This window comes from Capricornis sumatraensis, chromosome 18 (assembly GCF_032405125.1).
Source record: "Capricornis sumatraensis isolate serow.1 chromosome 18, serow.2, whole genome shotgun sequence".
Taxonomy (NCBI): domain Eukaryota; kingdom Metazoa; phylum Chordata; class Mammalia; order Artiodactyla; family Bovidae; genus Capricornis; species Capricornis sumatraensis.
In genome coordinates, this window is record NC_091086.1 from 21718176 (window position 1) to 21742160 (window position 23985).

Below are 23985 nucleotides of genomic sequence, written 5' to 3' on the forward strand. Positions count from 1 at the left end.
GGGTGTTAGTAAAGAGAAGGGGATAAGAAATCATAAATGCAAATCCTATACCCAAGGTATCATTGCAGACTTTGGCTATGCTTTGAGCCAAATGCTCCATTAACCCTAAAAGCTTTTATTAATCTTTATTTTATTAATATTTATTATTATTATTATTTATTTATTTTGGCTGTGCTGGGTCTTTGTTGCTACACATGGATTTTCTCTAGTTGTGGCTGGCAGGGGCTACTCTTCGTTGCAGTGTGCAGGCTTTTCATTGTGGTTGTTTCAGTTTGTTAAGGATGGGCTCTAGGCTCACTGGCTTCAGAAGCTGGGGTGCACAGGCTTAGCTGCTCTGTGGCATGTGGAATCTTCTTGGAGCAGGGATTAAACCTGTGTCCCTTGCATTGGCAGGAGGATTTTTAACAGCTGGATCACCAGGGCAGCCCCTAAAGACTTTCTGAATACTAAAGTTATTTGTGTGTGTGTGAGGAGCCTATTTTCACAACATTCTGGGACAGGTATCTGGAGGTCAATTCAACCTGTAGTAAGGGCCCTGCTTTTGAGGGAGTATTGGTGAGTGGAATCAGGTTGGCTCGGGAGAAGGGGAGTTAGCCTGCCAAGTCGTGCTGCTTTTTGGTCCTCAGATGCTGGGCCAGAAGCCGGTGACACCCCGCAGGAGGAACAGGAGCTCCTGGTGCTCTCTCTGATTCTGACACCAGCTCTGTGGGCCTGAGGGAAGCAGCAGAGATTAAGGACCTGCCTTCCGTTCCGTTGGCTCTCCAGCCTCCTCCAGTGTATCCTTCTGTGAAGGAAGAGCCCAGTCTCAGGATCCGGCCACACTCTGTTGAGACCATTAGTGTCATCAGCTGAAGCACCTTGCACTGAGAATCTGTCCATAGCAGTGCGTTGCCAATGCACTAAGACTTGTACTCACCGCGACTGATCTTAAGGGAATAAATCAAATGCTTTCTGGAAACAAATCTCCAAATTGGTTAAGCCATAAATTCCTATGAAATTATATGGGAGGTATATAGTCTGTGGCCCAGGTGTCCTCTGTTAATGCCTTTTATTCTACCTTGAACATCTGTGTATCTGCAAGGAGATATCTTGCTATCATGAGAAGGGCCTGTGAGGCTCAAGAACAGGATTTGAAACCTGGCCTTTACAGTTGTTCAGTTATTCATTCATTCACTCACAAATGTTTCCTGAGTGTCCGCTAAGTATCAGGTACTGGGCTTGATGCTAGAGATACAGAAGTGAGAGAAAGACATAGTCTTTGCCTCAAGGAACTCAAAGTGCTGGAGATAGACAATTTAAAAAATTTACAAATAATTACAAAGCTGTTGTATAATATGATGTAATCTGGTAAAAAGTGGGTAGCTATATTGTTTCACTCTTTCAACGAGTTTTATTTGTATTATGTAACTACAGCTCTAGACTGGTTGTCAAGAAATAGTTATAGCCTGTATCATTGAATGTTCATGAGATAGCAGCTCCACCTGGTTACCTCTTAGCTCAGTTTTCTTAATCATCATGTAATTGCTTTTGCACGTTAAAAAACAAAATATAAAAACACTTAAGAAAAAGCAGGCTGTTATGGTAAAATCTAATGGGAATCTTTTCCCTTGGGTTCCTGATTTGAAGGGGTCTAGCAAAAATTTTATCCCTGTCATTTCTAACCCATGAGGTAGCAACACAAGGAGAAAGAGACAAGCAATTAACTGGTAATTGTGTACCATTCATCAGCCTATAGTAGAAATGGACCTCTGAATATTCAGCCAAAGCACAAACACAAGTTTACTGGTGAAATTTTTGTTCCTTTTGTGTATACTTTATGCACACTGATCCTGGGTGATTTAATTGCCTTTTCCAGTTTTATGGTATTTCTGTTGGTAGAGATTAATCAGGTACATAATTTAGCATACTCCCATTTCCCAGTTGGAAGGCATTGGCTTCTTAGCATTTGCACTCATCTCCTGGTAGAGTGCACAAGTGCAGTCCATGTGGCACCTACTTCTGAGCATTCAGCCTTGGGATGTGAATCTGAGCAGTGGTGGCTAATATTTGCATAAGAGACAAAACAGGGTGTGTCCCCCCTAAAACAGCCCAAAGCTCTAAAGGAGAGGCCCATCTGAAAGCACGCATGGCTCCTGTTCTGCTCCTTTGGTGCTGAAATCTGTGGAGAATGGAGTATGGTTTGGGCAGCAAATTGGAGACCCAGAAGATGCACACAAATTCTCTGCTTTATGGGCTCTGCTTGGCGTGGGACCACTGTAGGCTTTGTCCTGTGGTCAGGACTAGAGAGCCCAAAGCTTTCCTTCGTGGGAACAAGGGAGAACTCAAGGCAGTGAGATGTTCAGACTTAAAGTCCTCCCTCTACCTCCTGCATATATTCACCTCTTACACATGAAGGCTTAGATGGACTCCAGCCCACAGTGACTTTGTTTACTCTTACTGCCTGTGCTAATCCTACTTAATAAGGCAACTACATTCTATAACTTTTTCAAAGTAACATAACTACTCATGTTTTCCTGAAACAGGCCTATGAGCTTGCGATGCCAAGTATACCCTCCTTTCCCTCATTTTTCAGAGCTTAGGTCTAATTCTGCTAATGCAGATGAACAAGAATGGAAAACCTAGATGCTGGACCTGCAGTTTGGTGCTTTCTGTCAGCTCACAAAATCTCTGCAGAATTTTGATCATACTATATCTTCTCTGGCTGGCGCATCATAAAAGACAGGAAACTGGAGTGGTTTTCAATTTCAGAACATGTATTCAGATCAAAACTGCCTTCATTTACTGAGAGCACTGACTTGACACTGGGCATCTTTCCCACTGCAGTCCCTATGTATTGCCTTCATAGAACTTACCACTGTTAGAAAGTATGTTATCTATTTGCTAACTAGCTTATTATTTGCTTGCCCCAACCCTACTCTAATCACTCATCTCCAAACTGGATATGTAAAGTCTGTAAGGCCAGGAATTTATCTGTTTTCTTTAGTTCTGTAAGTCCAGTACCAAGGATGAAGTCTTACACATTGGACAATTTCAATAGATGTATGGCATTAAAAAAGGTAATTATATATGTTATACAACTTTCTTCACCATGCCATCACGGTTAGAGATACTTTCATATTAGTGCATTCTGATTTATCTCATGTTTTTAATGGATGCATAGTATTCCCCAGCAAGGAACTGACATTGTCATTCTTCCCTTTCTTTACCATATGCCAGTATTTGTATAGGACAGATCCTTTAATATACAAAAATGGGACAAAGTACACGTATTCACATTTGGTACTTTAATACATATTGCTAAACTGGCCTCCAAAAAGGCTATGCTAATTTTTGGGGGCTGGGGTGTTGGGTCTTTGCTGTGGTGTGCAGGTTTTCTTGTTGTGGAGGATGGGCTTTGCTGTCCTACAGCACGTGGGATCTTAGTTCCCCAACCAAGGTTTGAACCTGTATCCCCTAAATTGGAAGGCAGAGTCTTTACCATGGCCTACCAGGGAAGTTGCAGCCTATGCTAATTTACATTTTGCTTCCACCAACTCTGAATGAGAGAATCCATTTCCATACACTTTTCCCAGAACTTTAATTATCAATATTTAATTTTTGCTTATTTGATGGGGGAAAATAGAATCTTTCATTGAAGTTCTTTTTCCCTTTCTTTTATTACTACTGAGATTAAATTTGGATCATTGAAAAAGCAAGAGAGTTCCAGAAAAATATCTACTTCTGCTTTACTGACTACACCAAAGCCTTTGACTGTGTGGACCACAACAAACTGTGGAAAATTCTGAAAGAGATGGGACTACCAGACCACCTGAGCTGCCTCTTGAGAAATCTGTATGCAGGTCAGGAAGCAACAATTAGAACTGGAACAACAGACTGGTTCCAAATAGGGGAAGGAGTATGTCAAGGCTGTATATTGTCACCATGCTAATTTAACTTATATGCAGAGTACGTCATAAGAAATGTTAGGCTGGATGAAGCACAAGCTGGAATCAAGATTGCCAGGAGAAATATCAGTAACCTCAGATATGCAGAGGACACCACCCTTATGGCAGAAAGTGAAGAATGACTAAAGAGTCTCTTGATGAAAGTGAAAGAGGAGAGTGAAAAAGTTGGCTTAAAGCTCAACATTCAGAAAACTAAGATCATGGCATCCAGCCCCATCACTTCATGACAAATAGATGGGGAAACAGTGGAAACAGTGGCTGACTTTCTTTTCTTGGGCTGCAAAATCACTGCAGATGGTGACTGCAGCCATGAAATTAAAAGATGCTTACTCCTTGGGAGAAAAGTTATGACCAACCTAGACAGTATATTCAAAAGTAATGTGCCTTTGCCAACAAAGGTCCATCTAGTCAAGGCTATGGTTTTTCCAGTGATCATGTATGGATGTGACAGTTGGACTATAAAGAAAGCTGAGTGCCGAAGAATTGATGCTTTTGAACTGTGGTGTTGGAGAAGACTCTTGAGAGTCCCTTGGACTGCAAGGAGATCCATCCAGTCCATTCTAAAGGAAATCAGTCCTGAATATTCATTGGAGGGACTGGTGGTGAAGCTGAAACTCCAGTACTCTGGCCACCTAATGTGAAGAGCTGACTCATTTGAAAAGACCCTGATGCTGGGAAAGATTGAAGGTGGGAGGAGAAGGGGATGACAGAGGATGAGATGGTTGCATGGCATCACCGACTCAGTGGACATGAGTTTGAGTGAACTCCAGGAGTTGGTGATAGACAAGGAGGCCTGGCGTGCTGCAGTCCATGGGGTTGCAAAGAGTTGGACACAACTGAGCAACTGAACTGAACTGAGATTAAATTTAATATTTTTTTGTAAGTTAATTGGCTACCTGTATTCATTCCTTCTTTACATTTTCTGTTCATATCACTTCGGCTGTCTTGCTGATTTGAAAGAGTTCTATCTCCAAGATAGATAATGATAATTTCCACTGCAAGTGAAACTATAAATTACTAGCATCTGAAACTTGGAAATTTAGCAAAAGATGACTCATTGATTACTTTTTCAGTACTGTCTAGGTGTCATGATTTATTAAAAGATTTTGCTTTCCTTGAGTCTGGTAATTTATTTGTCCTTGAAAATCATTCACTAATTACATTTTTAATAGTATAGTTTTCTATTGTAACTGTTTCTAATCTCTAATGCTGCATATTGATGGCTGACAATTTTTTTGTATACCACTGCTTCTTGGATTTCGTATCTTCCTCTTTCCTGGACTCATTTTAATTTTTCTAGAATATATCTTTGACTATTTCAGAGGAGATCTTTGAATACAAAATTTCTTAGTCTTCATATTACTGAAAATACTTTTTGCTTCTCTCTCTGTACTCGCACTTAAATTCTAATTGGCTGGATATAAAAATCTATGTTCTAAGTTTCTTTCAGAACTTGGCTGATATTGTTCTCTTTCTTCTATATATATCCAAGGATGCTATGTATGTAGACTGTTTATGGCCTTCTGAAATTTTTTTTATCTTTAAACAATTGAGTTATGAAATGGTTCCTAAATATGTCTAGATATGAGTACTTTATACATTACTCTTTTTTTTGGCATTTGACTTGCATTTGCAGTCTATTTTCTCCAGTTATTTTATATTGAAAATTTTCAGACCTATAGCAGACTTCCAGAATAATTCAATGAACACCCCAAATAGTCTAGTTTCAACTGTTAATATTTAGAGCTATTTTTCCTTTTTTAACTTATTTTTTAATTGCAGGAAAATTGCTTTACAGTGTTGTTGGTTTAACCATATTTTTTTTTGTCTCTGTGTGTGTGTGTGTGTGTGTGTATATATATATATATATATATGGGCACATATATAGATTTCACAGATAAGATTATGTATATAATTTATATATGTACAAGGTTTATAATTTTTGATGGGCCATGTAAAAGTTACAGACATTAATGATATTTCATCCCAAACACTTCAACATATATCTCCTAAAGAACATTTTCCTATAGGATCTTAAAACCATTATCACATGAAAAACTTGGTTTAACTTTAATTAAATCCATGATTCAATTCAATTTGATGCAATACTATTATTTAATGGCTGGGCTTCCTTAGTGGTTCAGATGGTAAAGAATCTGCTTGCAATGCAGGAGATCCCAGTGGGATCCCTGGGTCGGGAAGACCCCCTGGAGAAGGAAATGGCAACCCATTCTGCCATTCTTGCCTGGAAAATTCCATGGACAGAGGAGCCTGGCAGGCTACAGCCCATGGGGTCGCAAAGAGTCAGACACAATGAGCAACTAACACTTTTACTGTATTATTTAATATATATATCTAAATTTTCCAGTTTTCCAAATATTCCACAATTTCCAGTTTTCCCAGTAATGTCATTTATAGCTTTCTTTTTACATTGAAGGATTCAATTAAGGATTATGCACCACATTTATCTGTCATGTTTTTTTATTCTCTTTTAATCTAGAACAGACTCCCGGTCTTTTTTCATCCTTCATGATGTTGATATTTTTGAACAGAGGGTCCAGACCAGTTGTTTTAAAGAATGTCTTTAAATATAGAATTGTCTGATTATTTCCATAAGTCTAGATTCAGAGTAAACATTTTTAGCGAGAATATTATAGAAGCAATACTGTGTCCTTTTTAGTGCCTTGCATTAGAAAGCACACAAGTATTTGTTCCATTATTAATGAGGTTAGTTAAGTACTGATAGCACAGTTAAGGTGATTTCTTCCAGCATTTATAGGTGGAGGAATCCTTTTCCCTTTGTAATTACTAAGTAATATGTGGAGTGATTCATTGAGATGTTATAGCCTTCTCAATTAACATATTTCTTCCATTAGGTTCGGGGAAAGCTTTTCTATTTGTTGATTATCTATTTATATTTTCTCAGTTCTATCAGAATTCCTATTTCATGTTAGAGTTTCTGGATCGTATTTATCCCCTATATTCTAAATTCACTGTGGGGACTGAGTTCTGGGACAGCAACTTGACTTGACCTTTCAGGTAGCTATTTTATGGGTTTCTGTTTGTTTTGCCTGCACTGCAAAGCATGTGGGTTTTCGTTTCCTGACCAGGGACCAAACCAGCACTCCCTGCACTGGAAGCCCAAAGTCTTAACTACGAGTCCCTATTTTAAGCTCTCGGTATTTCCATTATAATAATTGTTAAGAACTGTGAAGGGTCTGAATTTCCTCTGTGTGTTAACCTGCCACAGTCTCATGGGTACTGGAAAGAGACCCAAGGTTAGAGACAAAGACAACTTTGTGCACAAAACAGGAATAGAGTAGCAGCATTTGTGTGAATTTCTTGAGACCCCAGAAGGGTGTCTCATACCTCCACACACACAGGAGATAAGAGCTCTGAAATTAAGGATCCAAAGACTTCTATAAGAAGACTTTATAGAAGAGATAAGAAGGCATGTCTGCCCTTTGCTTCAGAGGGAAATATTTTCATTATACTGAATTGTAAGCATGCCTTGCTCTGGAGGGAAACACAGTCTTTCTTTTTCAAGACATTTACTAAATAAACATCCTTGAAAAGATAGTGCGAAACAAAGGTAGTCAGTATCTCACTATGTAAGATATGCAGACATGCAAGAGACTGAAAAACTGTCTCCCAACACTAATTAAACCATCCACTGAAATTTTTATTTGATAGATAACACTTTCATTTCCAACAAAACTGATAGATCCGTACTGCTGTAATGACTGTTTCTGAGCTGTGACAGACCTAAAACAAATCTCTCTGAGACTATGAATTACATTTATATTTTAAATTCTTCATCTGTTTCTACTTAAAATCTGTTCATCAAGCATTAGCTGTTTGCATATTGCCATTTGGTACATCCCTTTCAGGGTGTGGGTTTTTCTGTTTGCCTATCATTCTGATGAGCATCTTTCTTCTGGTGACTGGAAAAGGAGCAGGTGTTTGGCTGGACAATGTGTGTCTACAGCTTGTCTTCTGGGTGCTTCTCATCTCCACTGATAAGCTGACCTGGGTACACATCTTATTTCTTGGGTCCCTGTTTGCTTGGAGTTTCTTGTTTACAAGTTCTACTCCAAAGAGATACAATTTAGCCTGAGAAAAAACACTGCACTCTTGTGTTCCCTTTCCTGTTCTGCAGCTGCCCTCATGGAGGATCCCAGTTATTTCACCCTCTGTTCTGCTTTGCTGCCCAGACCCGACACTCACAGCAGGTGTCCTCCTGGGGCAAGCAATGCCTATCTCCGTTACTCAGTGTGGGGTAGTCCAGCTCTTCCTGAATGCAATTTCGAACATTCATTTCCCTGACAGCGTTTCCAGAAATCTTTCCTGTGATTTGCATTTGTTGACTCTTAGGTTGAAGTATCTCTGGAATCAATTTTATTTTTGTAGTATTTTTCTCCTGCATGAATTTCTTTTGTTTCTCCTTGAGTTTCTTATCGGCTCTGGCTTCCTTTTTTCATTTATATCCACCAATCCAATTTCCATTGCTTTTGAGCTTTGAGAAATTCCTCAATTCTGGTTTGTTGAAATCATCCTTCCTTGTTTTTCAGGGCCACAGGAGACTGTTTTGTGTTTGCCGACCTCTATTTTTTTTCCTCTTCCTCCCTTTTTTTTTCCTCTCCTGTGTGACAGAGTTTTGGCAAATGAATTCTGAGTAAGAATGATGTATGCTTCTTCCCGATGAGCTTCTAAAAATCCTCCCGTAGAAACCCTTATGCTTTCTTTTCTCCCCTGACCATTGGATGGATGTGGGGAATGGAAAGAACCAAAAGGCCCAGCCCACCCCAGCTCTGGGGTTGGACTCTGACATAAGCAGTGAACTCTTTTGTTCTAATCTGTTGAGATTTGGTGTTGTTTCATGCAGTTGGTACCCTACCCTGACAAATACAAGAACTAATATGGATTTATTCTGTTCATTTTATATTTTGCTGGTACTAATTCAGTCCAACATCTCTGGACAAGCTTCTTTTTCTCCAGGTATACTCCCTCTCTTTCAGCAACAGAGTGAAAGTAAATTCCTTTTGCTTATTCAATAATTATTAACTGAAAGTAATGGTGAACACACTCAAGGTGATCAGTTCTAGAGAGGACAACAGACAACAGGTCAGATGTCTGTCCCTCAATTTGACATGTGCCTGGGGAGCACACTGGGTGGGCCTAGGCCCAGCCATGGAGAGCCAGGGAGAGCTCTCTGCAGGGAAGTCCCATCTAAGTTTCAACTCAAAGAGAGCGAAGGGGCAGACTGTGTGAAAGGGTGGTTGTGGGATAGGGTGAGTGAAGTGAAGTCACTCAGTCGTGTCTGACTCTTTGCAACCCCATGGACTGTAGCCTACCAGGCTCCTCTGTCCATGGGATTTTCCAGGCAATAGTACTGGAGTGGATTGCCATTTGACAATATGTTATAGGCAGAGGGAGCAACTGGAAAGAACTTCCAAATTCAGGTTCCTCAAAGTAGTTCAAGATTCCTTGAGTGTGGCCAGCAGGGTTTGGGGGGCAGGTGGGCTGGGGTGGCTGATTAGAGATGAGGTTGGAGAGGCTAGATGTTCTTTTGAGACCCATCAGAAAGTCAGCAGGGGAGTGCCCCACACACCTGGACAGTGGCAGATCTGAGTTCTGCATCCCCAGCTTCCCCCCGTTGACCAGGGATCCTTGGAAGAGCACCTCAGATGGTGTCTGCGCTGGTCTCAGGAAAAGGGTCAGGCTGCTTCCAGACGGTAACTTCAAGTCAAAGTTTTACTTTGCCCAAGAGTGACTATGCATTTAAAATCATTTTTTTTTAAATTATGAAATGAAAAACTCTGTCCCCTGAAAAATCAATTTCAGGCCTCAGTGAACAAGTATTTTCTCAGGGAGGCGATGGAGGGAGGGGAGAAGGAGAGCCTTTAGAACACCTTAAAATCACACTAAGCTGACTTCACCCTGTCGAGAACCAAGACATCAAAAAGTTGGCCACTTTCCTCAGGGCTGTGCAAAGCTTTTGGCCTTCAGCTCCTTTGGGATTTCCATGTATTTTTAGCCTGTTTATGGATACTATAACAGTCATGTTTGAGAAAAAGTTAAAGGAAACCACCCATGAAGCACATACCAGTTTGGAAGGCTGGTTATTCTTATATTCGTGAGAAATGGTCAGTTGTTGAGGAGGAACAAAAACACACTGATTGTGGGGCAGCCTGAAAAGTCCCACAGAGCTCCTTCCACCTCCAAAGTCCTAGGACTTCACTAGCCCCAGCAGACTGGGCTGGGGTCTTTTATTTAGAGTGGTGGCCCCTTTTTCACCCTCCACGCTGGAGACCTCTTTCCTACTCCTGATCTCACTTCTCCCATTCTTTCTTCTCTTACTATTTTCCTCTCTTCCCTCCCCTCCCCTCCTTCTTGCTGCCACTCCTTCTTCAGCCTAGAGTGACAGTAGAAACCACTGCCATAGCGTCCCCTTGGAGGCCCTGAGTTTGGCCTCTGATGTCCACCATAGTCAACTTTATTCATTTGTATGAATGTCCCTAGGAATCAAAACAAACCAAACTAATCTTCTCTGAGCAAATATTACATCACCACACTATCATTTCCCTGACGGCAGGGGCAAGTTTCTCATGTCCTCTGTGCTCCAGACACACTATCTGCTATGATACTGTATCTAGGGAAGGCTCCTGGGATGGATTTTGTGCTGACTGTGAGCAACTAAATGAACACAGCTTACAGGAAATGTGTGGAAGCTTATCCACATGGTTACGCTTGTTCTCATGCATTTTCATAAATGGTAGAAGCTTTGTAACTCCATGCACTGTGAACAGGAGTGGGGAAATGTAGCTGTTAAGTAATTCACTTTTATCCTTGCATTTCCAAAAAGCATGTAATTTAAATAAAAGTAAGTTATATTAATTCAGTTAGTTGTTTACCTGTATTAAAAAAATAGTTTCAAAGGCTCTTCTACATTGTGGTGAGATATTCATAGTGCCATAAAACATATAGTGGAAAAATAATACTTATACCATAAACAGAGCTCTTTTCTTGCCCATACACTGGGAAATTAACATTTTCCAATTGAGAGAAGAGACAGAGCTACCTCCCTCTTCCTAGCCCCTCCCACCTCCCTCTGTCCTCTGTACTTCTTACGACACTACAGTAGTAATGCCCCCAGAGCAATAGTCATCTTGGTGGTTCTCCTAGCTGCATGGAGGAAGCAGAATAACAGGACACTGGAGACAATAGAAACATGTTTGAGGGAGGTCCCTGTGAGGCTTTCATTGCTCCAATTCCAGCCCCTAAGGTAGAGCAGAACAATGTTCAGGAGGTATCAACTGTGTAGTTAATTGACTTCAACTTTCTCAGAATGAGTATCATAGCTAAAATCATGCTCCCTTTGTATCACATGAAAGCTGCATTTGATTTTCCTAAATATAAGCATTTCCTAGGCAGAATTAAACTTCTTTACCCAAATCAAAATATTTTGTAAATCATTAAGTGATTGATGGAGTTCACTTTCCCTCCCATCTTAGAAGTAACTCTCTGAACTTCTTTTGGTAAGAAATAAAATGCACAATGAATTTTAGCAATTCATTAAACGTGTCTTGAAATATGCACACCAATCATTAAGTCAGATCTGAGAATAAATTCAGCTCATGGTGCTAGGCTAGTATTTTTCATTTCTCCATTTGATATGTTCTCTTGCCTTTCTCCAAGGTAGCTTAGTGGGCAATGGTTTGGTGTGGTAGAACAATCACAAACTTTGTGGAGGGGATGAATGTGTTAGATGACCCTGGACATGTTACCTCTTTGAGCCTCAGCTTCTCCATCTGTAGAGTGGGAAAAACAATATTTGAGTACAAAATAAGATGGCATGGATAAAGCACCTGGCAACTAGAAGGTACATAACAAGCGGAAGCTGTGACCATTGTTATTTTCCTAGTCCTCAGCTGACATCTACTTTGACTAAAGGTGATGAATACGGTGTCCTGCTCCCTGTTTGGTATTTAAGACAAGGAGACGGAATAATAAATGGTGTTAGACTGCCCTTCGATTCCAGAAGTTGTTTATATTTATGTTCTTCAAATAGTATAAACTTGTTCTGGTCTTGGGTCCTTTGCATTAGATACAAATGTTCATGAAATTGTGTCCTTCTTGTCATTAAATCTCAGATTAAGTTCTGTCTCCTCAGAGAGTTTTGATCACCCCTTCTAAAACAGTCACCCAGTCATGGTCACTTTCTATTACATTACCTATTCTATTTTAATTATTGACATTGTAATTATTAGTGTTTGGGATTTTTAGAACTTTCTTCCCCTCCTATTTCTCTCCACGAGACTATATACTCAACAAGAACACGGATCTATCTCTGTAGTCCTGATAATTTCAGTCTCCCAGTACCTTGCATATGATAGGTGCTCAATAAATATTTGTTCAAAGGACAAATGCATGTGTCCGCCCATAATTTGAATCATAATCTATTTTAAGATTTATCCCGCTTCATTTCTTCTAACCTAATGTTCTATTTCAGTATCAACTGCCTCATTACATTGGAAAGTAAGGCTTGCAGCTCTATTCTATTTCTGTCTTTATGTTGCTTGTTTCTTTTATTGGTGTGGGTCATTTTCTTTACATTCCTTAATAGGAGATGGAATACCCAGGAGTCTTTATTGCTCATATGCTATTCTTTGTCTTGAGCTTATCCTGTTTTTGCTGGATGGATGACTGTTCATTAATTTCTTATTAGAGCATCTTGATCTCTCAACTCCCACTAGATTTTTAATTAAGAATTTTTAACTTTCAACATTTCTGTCTTCTTTTCCTTTTTGTGATTACATTTCCTCTGCATTTTTTCTATCTGTATATATCCTAATGGCACAATACAGGGGAAGAATCCATCTTATCTTAGATCTTAAGAGGAGGAAGGGAGGGTGGTATACCTCAAAGGACCTGGGGAAAATCTGACTGTAAGCGATGGATGGCAGAAGGTTGGAGCAGAGACAGAGAAAGTGCTTGACAGAGTGAGAAGAAATGAGCATAAAAACGGAAAGAGCAAGTTCACATATAAAGGGAGCTTGCACTGGAGTGTTCTCTCATCTCTGCTTCTTCCAGAATGGGGATGTTGTAAAAACTGACTAACTGGGAGTAGAATGGGAGAGAGGAAAGCTGTGGGCAAAATAGTAGAATTGTTGAATTCTCTTAGAAACCTGGCTTCACTTTCTGCCACTGGAGTGAATGAATCCTGAGGTCTCATTTTATCTGATGTCAGTAAACAGGCATTAATGGTCAATGTGATACATGGATTCAGTTGTGGGAAAAGATTTCCTATGTAATTAACCGTGAAGAAGTGAGAGCAATTATTTTTCACTATAAACACAGAAATTAGACTTTGTCAAATAATAGTGCAATCTACAACTTAAAACTGTTAGAATATGAGGCCTAAAATTATTCCTATTTGTCATATTCTCATAACAGTTTTTCAGAACCACACTTGTATAGCATAATCTAATAGCCTTTATTAAATGTGTGTTTCTACCTCATATTTCTGTAATTTACTTTAATTTTGTTGGCCATGAAATAGGACAATCATCTTAGTACTGTTTGTCTTCATTTTTGGCAATAGCGTGATCTTATAAGTATAAAAGATTTCCAAGTAGATTGTACCAATCAGACTTATGAGACAGCAAAAATTTAGAAACATGGGGTATGCAGAAAGCATGAAGAGCCACTGAATATATTGTTAATGAAGGATACTTATAATTTGCTTAATTGAGAGAGAAGGACAATCTTCATTATTAAATTCAAGCTCCCTGCAGAAACCTTAAAATGATTTTAGGCTTAGTTTTTCCCAGAAACAAACTGTACTCCTCACCCCTGCAGTAACCTTGTGTGCCCTTTTCCTCCAAAGAGTAAACACATGACTACTCAATACAATAGTAAAACTAAATGTGATATACAGTCCTTTCTGGACTTCTGGTAGCAGTCAGGGAGGTAATTATAAACAAAAATAAAATAAAAGTACAGATAACTGCAAAATAATTTGGCTTCAGAATCTAATCACAACAAAAAAATTGACCAGAAACTCTCATATAGAGCCAAAATAATGACTCAATTGCAATTTCCTTTTTCCCCCCCTTCATGAAATAGAGTAAATAAGAGAAGTGGCCAACCTGTAATAAGAAATTAGCAGGAAGAAGAAATTAGCTAACCTAATAGTTAAAATACAAATTTTTACTATAGCATTAAAAGAAACATACCAGAAAGAGATTCTAAGCAGAAAGAGACTGAATGTTATAGACTAGAATGGCAATCACCATTCCCCTAAGATTCTGAGGACTACACTCATCCCTCAGTATCTGTATGTGTGGGGAGATGGGGTGGTTGGTTTCAGGACATACCCAGGACACCAAAATTCATGGATGCTCAAGTCCCATAGGCAGTCATCTGTATCCGTGGTTCCACATCCATGGATTCAAACAGCCACAGATTGTAAGCATAGCGCATGATCTGCCATTGTTTGAATCCGGAAGGGTCGAATGTATTTTATTTCAGGAAGGGACTTTGTGAGATCGCCTAGACCCTTCCTAGCCCAAGGCCACACTAGAGCTATAACTATTTGGATAAAGAGTGTATTTTCTGACATCTTAAATCTTGGTGGATAAATTTCTTTCTAGTGTTGATAAAGAAAGCATACAACACGTATATACTTAGATGAGTAAGAATAGCTGGGTAAGAGTTTGGAAGTTTCCATTTTTATACATACAATTGAGTTATTTCCTTTTGTTTTAAAGGGTAACTAAATGGTTATCCATCTTCACTGTGTTTCAGAATCACCTGGAGTGCCCCCAGATTCTGATTCAGTGGGTCCTGGACAGGATCCGTGCATCTCCATGTTTATCCTGGATAATTTTGTAGCACATTTTCTAAGGATTTATAGGAGTAGTACTACTCTTAAGTAGTACTCCTAAAGTACTACTTTAGGATTACTTTAGAAATCCAAATGGAGACTTAATCCTACAAAGAGGAGAAATCAAAGATGCTCTTAGGTATACTCTTTTAAGAGTTTTACTTAGATGGTAAGATGCTAGAGCAGGGAGCAGGGGCTTATATTTTTAAAGGAAGAAGCAGAGAAGGGCACCAATCAGAGACTGACAGTGAAGACAGGAGGCAGTGCAGGTCAGATGAAATGATCAGTTAAGAATCTATGTGTTTTTTATTATTATGGAAGAAATAAAAAAGGAAATCAAAATATGCATAGTAACAAATGAAAATATGACAACCCAAAACCTATGGGATTCAGTAAAAGCAGTGCTAAGAGGAAGGTTCATAGCAATGTAAGCTTACCTCAAGAAACAAGAGAAAAATCAAATAATGTAACTTTACACATAAAGAATCCAGAAAAAGAAGAAATGAAGAACCCCAAAGTTAGTAGAATGAAAGAAACAATAAAAATCAGAGCAGAAATAAGTGAAAAAGAAACAAAAGAGACTATAACAAAAAGAAACAAAACTAAAATGTGGTTCTTTAAGAAGATAAATAAAATAGACAAACCATTAGCCAGACTCATCAGAAAAAAAGGGAGAAGAATCAAATCAACAAAATTAGAAATGAAAATGGAGAAATCACAACAGACAAATAGAAATACGAAGGATCATAAGAGACTACTATCAGCATATATATATGCCAATAAAATGGACAACTTGGAAGAAATGGATCAATTCTTAGAAAAATATAACCCTCCAAACATGAACCAGGAAGAAATAGAAAATCTTAACAGACCCATCACAAGCACAGAAATCAAAATTTTAATAAAAAATCTTCCAACAAACAAAAGCCCAGGACCAGATGGCTTCACAGGTGAATTCTACCAAAAATTCAGAGAAGAGCTAACACGTATCCTACTCAAACTCTTCCAGAAAATTGTAGAGGAAGGTAAACTCCCAAATTAATTCTATGAGGCCACCATCAATACCAAAACCACACAAAGATCCCACAAATAAAGGAAACTATAGGCCAATATCACTGATGAATATGGATGTAAAAATCCTCAACAAAATTCTAGCAAACAGAATCCAACAACATATTAAAAAAATCATACATCATGGTCAAGTGGGCTTTATCCCAGGGATGCAAGAAAATTCTTTAATATCTGCAAATTAATCAATGTAATAAACCACAATAACAAATTGAAAGATAAAAACCATATGATTATCTCAATAGATGCAGAAAAAGCCTTTGACAAGTTTCAACACCCATTATGATAAAAACTCTCCAGAAAGCAGGCATAGAAGGAACATACCTTAACATAATAAAAACCATATGTGATAAATCCATAGCAAACATTATCCTCAATGGGAAAAAATTGAAAGCATATCCCCTAAAATCAGGAACAAGACAAGGGTGTCCACTCTCACCACTACTATTCAACACACTTTTGGAAGTTTTAGCCACAGCAATCACAGAAGAAAAAGAAATAAAAGGAATCCAGATTGGAAAAGAAGAAGTAAGAGTCTCACTGTTTGCAGATGACATGATTTGCTACAAAGAAAACCCTAAAGACACCACCAGAAAATTACTAGAGCTAATCAATGAATATAGTAAAGTTTCAGGATATAAAATTAACACACAGAAATCCCTTGCATTCCTATACATTAACAATGAGAAAACAGAAAGAGAAATTAAGGAAACAATCCTATTCACTATTTCAATGAAAAGAATAAAATACTTAGGAATAAATCTACCTAAAGAAACAAAAGACCTATATATAGAAAACTATAAACCACTGATGAAAGAAATCAAAGAGGACACTAATAGATGGAGAAATATACCATGTTCATGGATTGGGAGAATAAATATAGTGAAGATGAGTTTACTACCCAAAGCAACCTATAGCTTCAATGCAATCCCTATCAAGCTACCAATAGTATTTTTCACAGAACTAGAACAAATAATTTTACAATTTATATGGAAACACAGAAAATCTCAAATATCCAAAGCAATATTGAGAAAGAAGAATGGAACTGGAGGACTCAACCTGCCTGACTTCAGACTATACTACAAAGCTACACTCATCAAGACAGTATGGTACTGGTACAAGACAGAAAAATAGATCAATGGAACAAAATAGAAAGCCCAGAGATAAATCTACATACCTATGGATGCCTTATCTTTGACAAAGGAGGCAAAAATATACAATGGAGAAAAGACAATCTCTTTAACAAGTGGTGCTGGGAAAACTGGTCAACCACCTGTATAGAATGAAACTAGAACACTTTCTAATACCATACAGAAAAATAAACTCAAAATGGATTAAAGATCTAAATGTAAGACCAGAAACTATAAAACTCCTAGAGGAAAACATAGGCAGAGCACTCTCTGACATAAATCACAGTGAGATCCTCTATGACCCACCTCTCAGTAATGGAATTAAAAGCAAAAATAAGCAAATGAGACCTAATTAAACTTAAAAGCTTTTGTACAATGAAGGAAACTATAAGCAAGGTGAAAATACAGTCTTCAGAATGGGAGGAAATAATAGCAAACGAAGCAACTGACAAAGAATTAATCTCAAAAATATACAAGCAGCTCATGCAGCTCAATTCCAGAAAAATAAATGACCCAATCAAAAAATGGGTCAAAGAACTAAACAGACATTTCTCCAAAGAAGACATACAGATGGCTAACAAACACATGAAAAGATGCTCAACATCACTCATTATCAGAGAAATGCAAATCAAAAGCACAATGAGGTACCATCTCACAATGGTCAGAATGGCTGTGATCAAAAAGTCTATAAACAATACATCCTGGAGAGAGTGTGGAGAAAAGGGAACCCTTTTACACTGTTGGTGGGAATGCAATCTAGTATAGCCACAATGGAGAACAGTGTGTGTGAGTGTGTTAGTTGCTCAGTTGTGTCTGAATCTTTGTGACCCCATGGACTGTAGCCCACCAGACACCTCTGTCTATGGGATTCTCCAGGCAAGAATACTGGAGTAGGTTGCCATTTCCTTCTCCGAGAACAGTGTGGAGATTCCTTAAAAAATTGGAAATAGAACTGCCATATGATCCAGCAATCCCACTCCTGGGCATACACACTGAGGAAACCAGAGTTGAAAGAGACACATGTACCCCAATGTTCATCACAGCACTGTTTACAATAGTTAGGACATGGAAGCAACCCAGATGTCCATAGGCAGACAAATGGATAAGAAAATTGTGGTACATATACACAATGGAATATTACTCAGCTATTAAAAAGAACACATTTGAATCAGTTCTAATGAGGTAGATGAAACTGGAGCCTATTATACAGAGTGAAGTATGTCAGAAAGAAAAACACCAATACAATATATTAACACATATATGGAATTTAGAAAGATGGTAACGACTCTACGTGCAAGACAGCAAAAGAGACACAGGTATAAAGAACAGACTTTTGGACTCTCTGGGAGAAGGTGAGGGTGGGATGATTTTAGAGACTAGCATTGAAATTTGTATGTTACCATATTTGAAATAGATGATATTCCAAGTTCTATGTATGAAGCAGGACACTCAAAGCCAGTACATGGGAACAACCCAGAGGGATGGGATGGGAAGGGAAGGGAGCTAATCTGCAGTGGGAGGAATTCTCTCTATGCATATGTGATGACTGAAACTGTTGGAATCAGTTTCTGAATGTGGGGGAAGGCAGCTTGAGGGTTAACACCAACACCCAGGAGAAGGCAGAGCATCGCTCAGAATGGAATTCAGAAGTCTGATCAAACCATGCTGAAACCACTGCCATCTCTGGAGGTTTCAGTCCTTTAGGCCTATATAGTTTCTTTATAAGTTTAAACCACAGGATGAGATTTTTCAGTCACTAATATGCCTCTCTATTGTTTATTGAGTTCCCCCTATTTTTAAATCTTTGGGGCACAATTTGTGATTTGTCATCTTGCAATCAAATACATTTAGGGACATAACAGCAATTTTGGATAGCATTTACCACCCTAGTAAGATCATTATATAGTTTTGCTGCCCACACTGATTCTAGCCAAAATCATGTTCGCAAGTGGTAAAATAATAAATCTGAGAATTGTTTCTACCACAATTTCTGTTCAAGATAATCAGGGTTGTTATGCATTTTGATAGTACTGATACAGACTTCTTTTATTTATTTCAATTATTTCCTGAACATATTCTAATTGTGTGTAGGCAGCATCTGCCTACAATGCGGGAGACCCAGGTTTAAGCCCTGGGTCGGGAAGATCCCCAGGAGAAGGAAATGGCAACCCACTCCAGTATTCTTGCCTGGAAAATCCCAAGGACGGAGGAGTGTGGTAGGCTACATTCCATGGGGTCGCAAAGAGTAGGACATGACTGAGCGACTTCACTTGCACTTTCCACTTTTCAAACATATGGTACACATTGGTCTTTGCAAAATATAAGTTTTGGTTTAACATTTCTCACTGTTTATGACAATATAATAAATGTAGATACCTTTTCGATGAAATTGAAGAGACCCCAGCAGGCATATAGATTTTAGCATTTCTGTTGTGTACATTTCTAAGCAGCATTGCAGCTGAATGTAGAGCCGACAGATTTCTGGATGGATCTCACCATCTTCTGGGCTGCAACAGAATGAAGGAGAAAAGCTGTGAACATTCTCAAGATTTCACTCATCAGCCATTTGTCTCAGTTCTGAGAGGGGAAAATGCTCACTAAAGATTTCTAAAGGCTTGAGTCTAAAGTATAGGACTTTTTGCTTTCAAATCAATAACCAATGTCACAGTTCTTACATAAGTGTCTTTCTGACTAACAGCTCTTAATATTTTTCCCCTTCAGCAGCAGATTTCTGCTAGGAGCTTAAAATCATAAATGTTTTATGCAATTGAAAATATCAGACATTTTCAATTTAAGTATTGGAACAAATTTCCAAAATATATTTAAATCGTAAGACTGTCTTAATCTGTAAGACTAGATTAAAAACTCTTATTTTTGGAGAAACTAACGAAGAGCTATTCAATTACCAGTCAGAAGATAACTCTTTAATATTAAAGCCCTAGGATAATATGGTCAGAGAGCCAAGATAGAAATTATTTTTATCAAGGTCTTTTGTCTCAGTCTAAAGGACATCCCTTTATTGTTTGCTATGGTTAATTTATGAAAGGCTAAGTGTTTTTATTGAAAAAAATGAAAAATTTATGGAAAATGAAATGTAGTAAAATTCTAATAATTTTGCTTCATGATCTAATTCTAAATAAATACTAAATTTATGCTCTCAAATTTATTTGAAGCCTTGAGCCTTTCTCTATTAACTATGGTAAAATATACAAATGTGAATATGATAAAACATGAAGTGATCACTTTTATTTTTTGAGAGGACAGACAGAAACTAGTTGTGGATAGGACACTATTTTATATGTTACTAAAATAGCATGTATTGAATAAAGCAAACTAAATCAAAGGGATACAGTTTAGAGCTAGATTATAAATGGAAGAAGCCTAAAAGTGAACTCTGTCAAATACCCTAGGGTATCTTTACTTCTATCTCCATTCATTTAAAATGAATGAAATCTGACTAAGCAATGCAGCATTTGGATTTGATTTCTTTGTAAAGTGGTCAGTGGCAAAATAGCAGGGGCAATTATCAGGAAAAAAAAAGGTGACTTCATTTTTATATAAGTTCTGGAATCACACTAAATAGAATTTGTATTTACACAGCAATTTACCGTAATAATAAGTTTTCATTTTCAATATTTATTTAGTAGATGAGCCAGCATTTATCTAACTATATGGCTTATGTAACACAGAAAAACGCAAAATCCTTTGCCTGAGTATGAACGGTGCCTGCAAAATTATTCTATGTGTTTCCTGTGTCAGAACAAAGGACTTCATAAAAGCTTACATGCAAAATTTGGCTTTATCTGAAAAATATGAGCTTACATTACTTTCTCATTTGTGTCTCATGGGTCCAGCCCTAGGCCAACATTGGAAGCAAGTGTATTTCTGGCAAAAGTCCCAGATTTTCTTGCAGAGCTTCTTCCCACAGGTGCTTTCTACCCTCAAGCTGTCCTTCTGCTTCCTGGAGCTTTCCGCCATCGCAACACACACATACACACACCCATACCCATCCACCCCCACCCCCCCACACCACCTCATTATTTCATATTAACTCCAGCCTTTTTAAATGTCTGTGTCCCCTCCCCTCCCCTTATGGCCCTGCTAGACTCTGAAGGAATAATGGGCATCAAGGTTCATATAATAGAAAGTGATCCTGGTATATTACCTGCTAATACACTAATTTGGATAGAAAAATTTGAAGATAATGTCTTATCCCAAGGAGAAGCTAGAGCAAAAATATTTTATGGCAGGTAGGTCTTTTCTGTTCTGCTTCATCATTTCAGTTATAGCTGCTTGTTTTCACCTATGCATAACGTTGGCCCTGGTGGCTTGTATGTAGATTAAAAAAAAAAACTGCAATGAGTATGTGGTATGTATTATACATTTGATGAATGGGGAAATTAACAGTACAGTATTATTACAAGCCAAAGAATATTGTTATTTTCAAGTGTACCCCAATGTTCATCGCAGCACTGTTTATAATAGCCAGGATATGGAAGCAAGCTAGATGTCCATCAGCAGATGAATGGATAAGAAAGCTGTGGTACATATACACAATGGAGTATTACTCAGCCATTAAAAAGAATACATTTGAATCAGTTCTAATGAGGTGGATGAAACTGGAGCCTATTATACAGAGTGAAGTAAGCCAGAAAGAAAAACACCAATACAGTATACTAACGCATATATATGGAATTTACAAAGATGGTAACGATAACCCTGTGTACAAGACAGCAAAAGAGACACAGATGTACAGAACAGTCTTTTGGACTCTGTGGGAGAGGGAGAGGGTGGGATGATTTGGGAGAATGGCATTGAAACATGTATAATATCATATATGAAACAAATCGCCAGTCCAGGTTTGATGCATGATTCTGGATGCTTGGGGCTGGTGCACTGGGACGACCCAGAGGGATGGTATGGGGGTTCAGGATGGGGAAAACATGTATACCTGTGGAGGATTCATGTTGATGTATGACAAAACCAATACAATATTGTAAAGTAATTAAGCTCCAATTAAAATAAATAAATTTATATATAAAAAGTACAAAATATGTGCTTTGTGGCTTCATTCTAAAAATATGCCAACTTCATATATAGATGATGTTTTATGTAATTTAAACAAATGATTACTGTATTAGCATATCTTAAGAGCCAATATTTTTATTATTTTACAGCTAGATGGTGAGAGACAATGTATCAAGTGGTTCTGAAAAAAAAGATGTCAGAATAGAGATTAAAATGCCTAATTCATATCGTTTCCTAATGGTCTCTGTAACGAATGGAGAGTCTCAAAACCATTTTGCCCTTCCTAAATGTTATGGGAGGAAACCGAATGGTTGCTACCAGAAATATAGCCAGCCTAACAAAAATTAATTGATACTAAATTTGCATTATAAATTTCCTGCTTAAAAATTCTTACGTATGCTCATAGATCATCCTTTAATATCTTGATAACTGAAGTATAAAGAAAAAAAATAGTCAAAGAACAGTGGACAATTTATCTTTTATGTTAGTGTTTCCCAATGCTTTGACTAGACTACATTAGCCTCAGGTCTTGTACAGTTTATTTCTCCTACTTTTGTCTATTTATTTTTATTTATTTTTGGATATGCTGGGTCTTCGTTGCTTTGGGAGATTTTCTCTAGTTGCGGCACACAGACTTCTCTTCATGGTGGCTTTTCCTGTTGCACAGCGTGGGCTCTAGTGTGCTCGGGCCTCAGTGGTTGTGGCACGTGGGCTCAGTAGTTGGCAGTTCCCGGGCTCTAGAGCACAGGCTCAATAGTTGTGGCACATGGGCTTAGTTGCTCCACGGCACGTGGGTCCTCCTGGACCAGGGATTAAACCAGTGTCTTCTGCATTGGCAAGTGGGTTCTTTACCAATGAGTCACCAGGAAGCCCTATTTCTCCTACTTTAGAGCTCTAAGCTGTGTTGCTGCTATTGATTATGAAAGTTCATTAAAAGAAAAATTGTCAAATGGGTTATAATAATATGTCTAATATGATCAGTGGACTGAAATTCATTTTTGGGAAACATTAGGAGTATTTAGGTTATTTTTGTAACAAGTGAGCAAGAGTTAGAACTTGAAAATGGAAGAAAAGTCAAGAAGACAGCAATGTAAAGGCTTGAAACTCACTAGGAATATATTAGATGGCCCATAGAGAATTTTACATGAAACAAAATTAGACCTACATACTTCCTCTAGGAACTGACATAACTTACAGGTAACTTTACTACATGTGGTTGATGCTCAGTCTAAAACTATTTACTCATGTTATTCAAGTTTAAGTCTATGAGAGTCACTCTGATGTACATTTAATTGTGAAAGAAATTTTATAAGGTGTGATTATTTTTCTACTGAGCATAAATCAAGAACTAACCTTATTTTGATTAATTTGACAGCCTAAGTATTAATAGAAAACCACTATAAAATGAACTTAAATGATATTCAGTGATTTAGAGCTCAAGTTGAATCAAAAAACTTTAAAAATAACCACCAATTTATGAAACTTCAATCAGCTTGAGAACCAGGATTTAGCATCTTAATATTAGGACTTAAGAGAACTGGACTGGTGTAGTTATAGGCAGACAAGAATATAGACATTGCCTAAGTCACCCGTTGATTGTGGAAATGCTCTCTATTATGGATATTCTTGTTTTATAACTCAAAAGTAATATGATGAACACCTGTTTGTATGGTTAAAATTATTAAGACTGACAATACCAAATCTCATACATTATTAGTAGGAGTTAAAATTTTGAAAAGAGTTATGGAATTTTCTTAAAAAACTAAACATATACCTTCCTATGACCTGATAATTCCACTTCTAGGTATTTACCCAAGAGAAATGAAAACTTATTCACAAAAAGATCCTTTTAAGAGTGTTCAGAGTAGTTTTATTTAAAATAACTAAATACTAGAAATAGCTTGGGTGTCTGTCAAGAGGAAAGTGG

General features: G+C 37.9%; 1 protein-coding gene across 1 annotated transcript in view; it reads right to left on the reverse strand.

Annotated features, from left to right (window-relative positions):
* RGS7BP (regulator of G protein signaling 7 binding protein) overlaps positions 1 to 23985 on the reverse strand; it is a 103889-nt gene that overhangs the window by 15258 nt on the left and 64646 nt on the right. The window contains exon 3 of the mRNA XM_068990749.1: positions 19407 to 19537. Within this exon, the coding sequence (XP_068846850.1) occupies positions 19407 to 19537 (131 nt within the window). The remainder of the gene's footprint in view (positions 1 to 19406; positions 19538 to 23985) is intronic.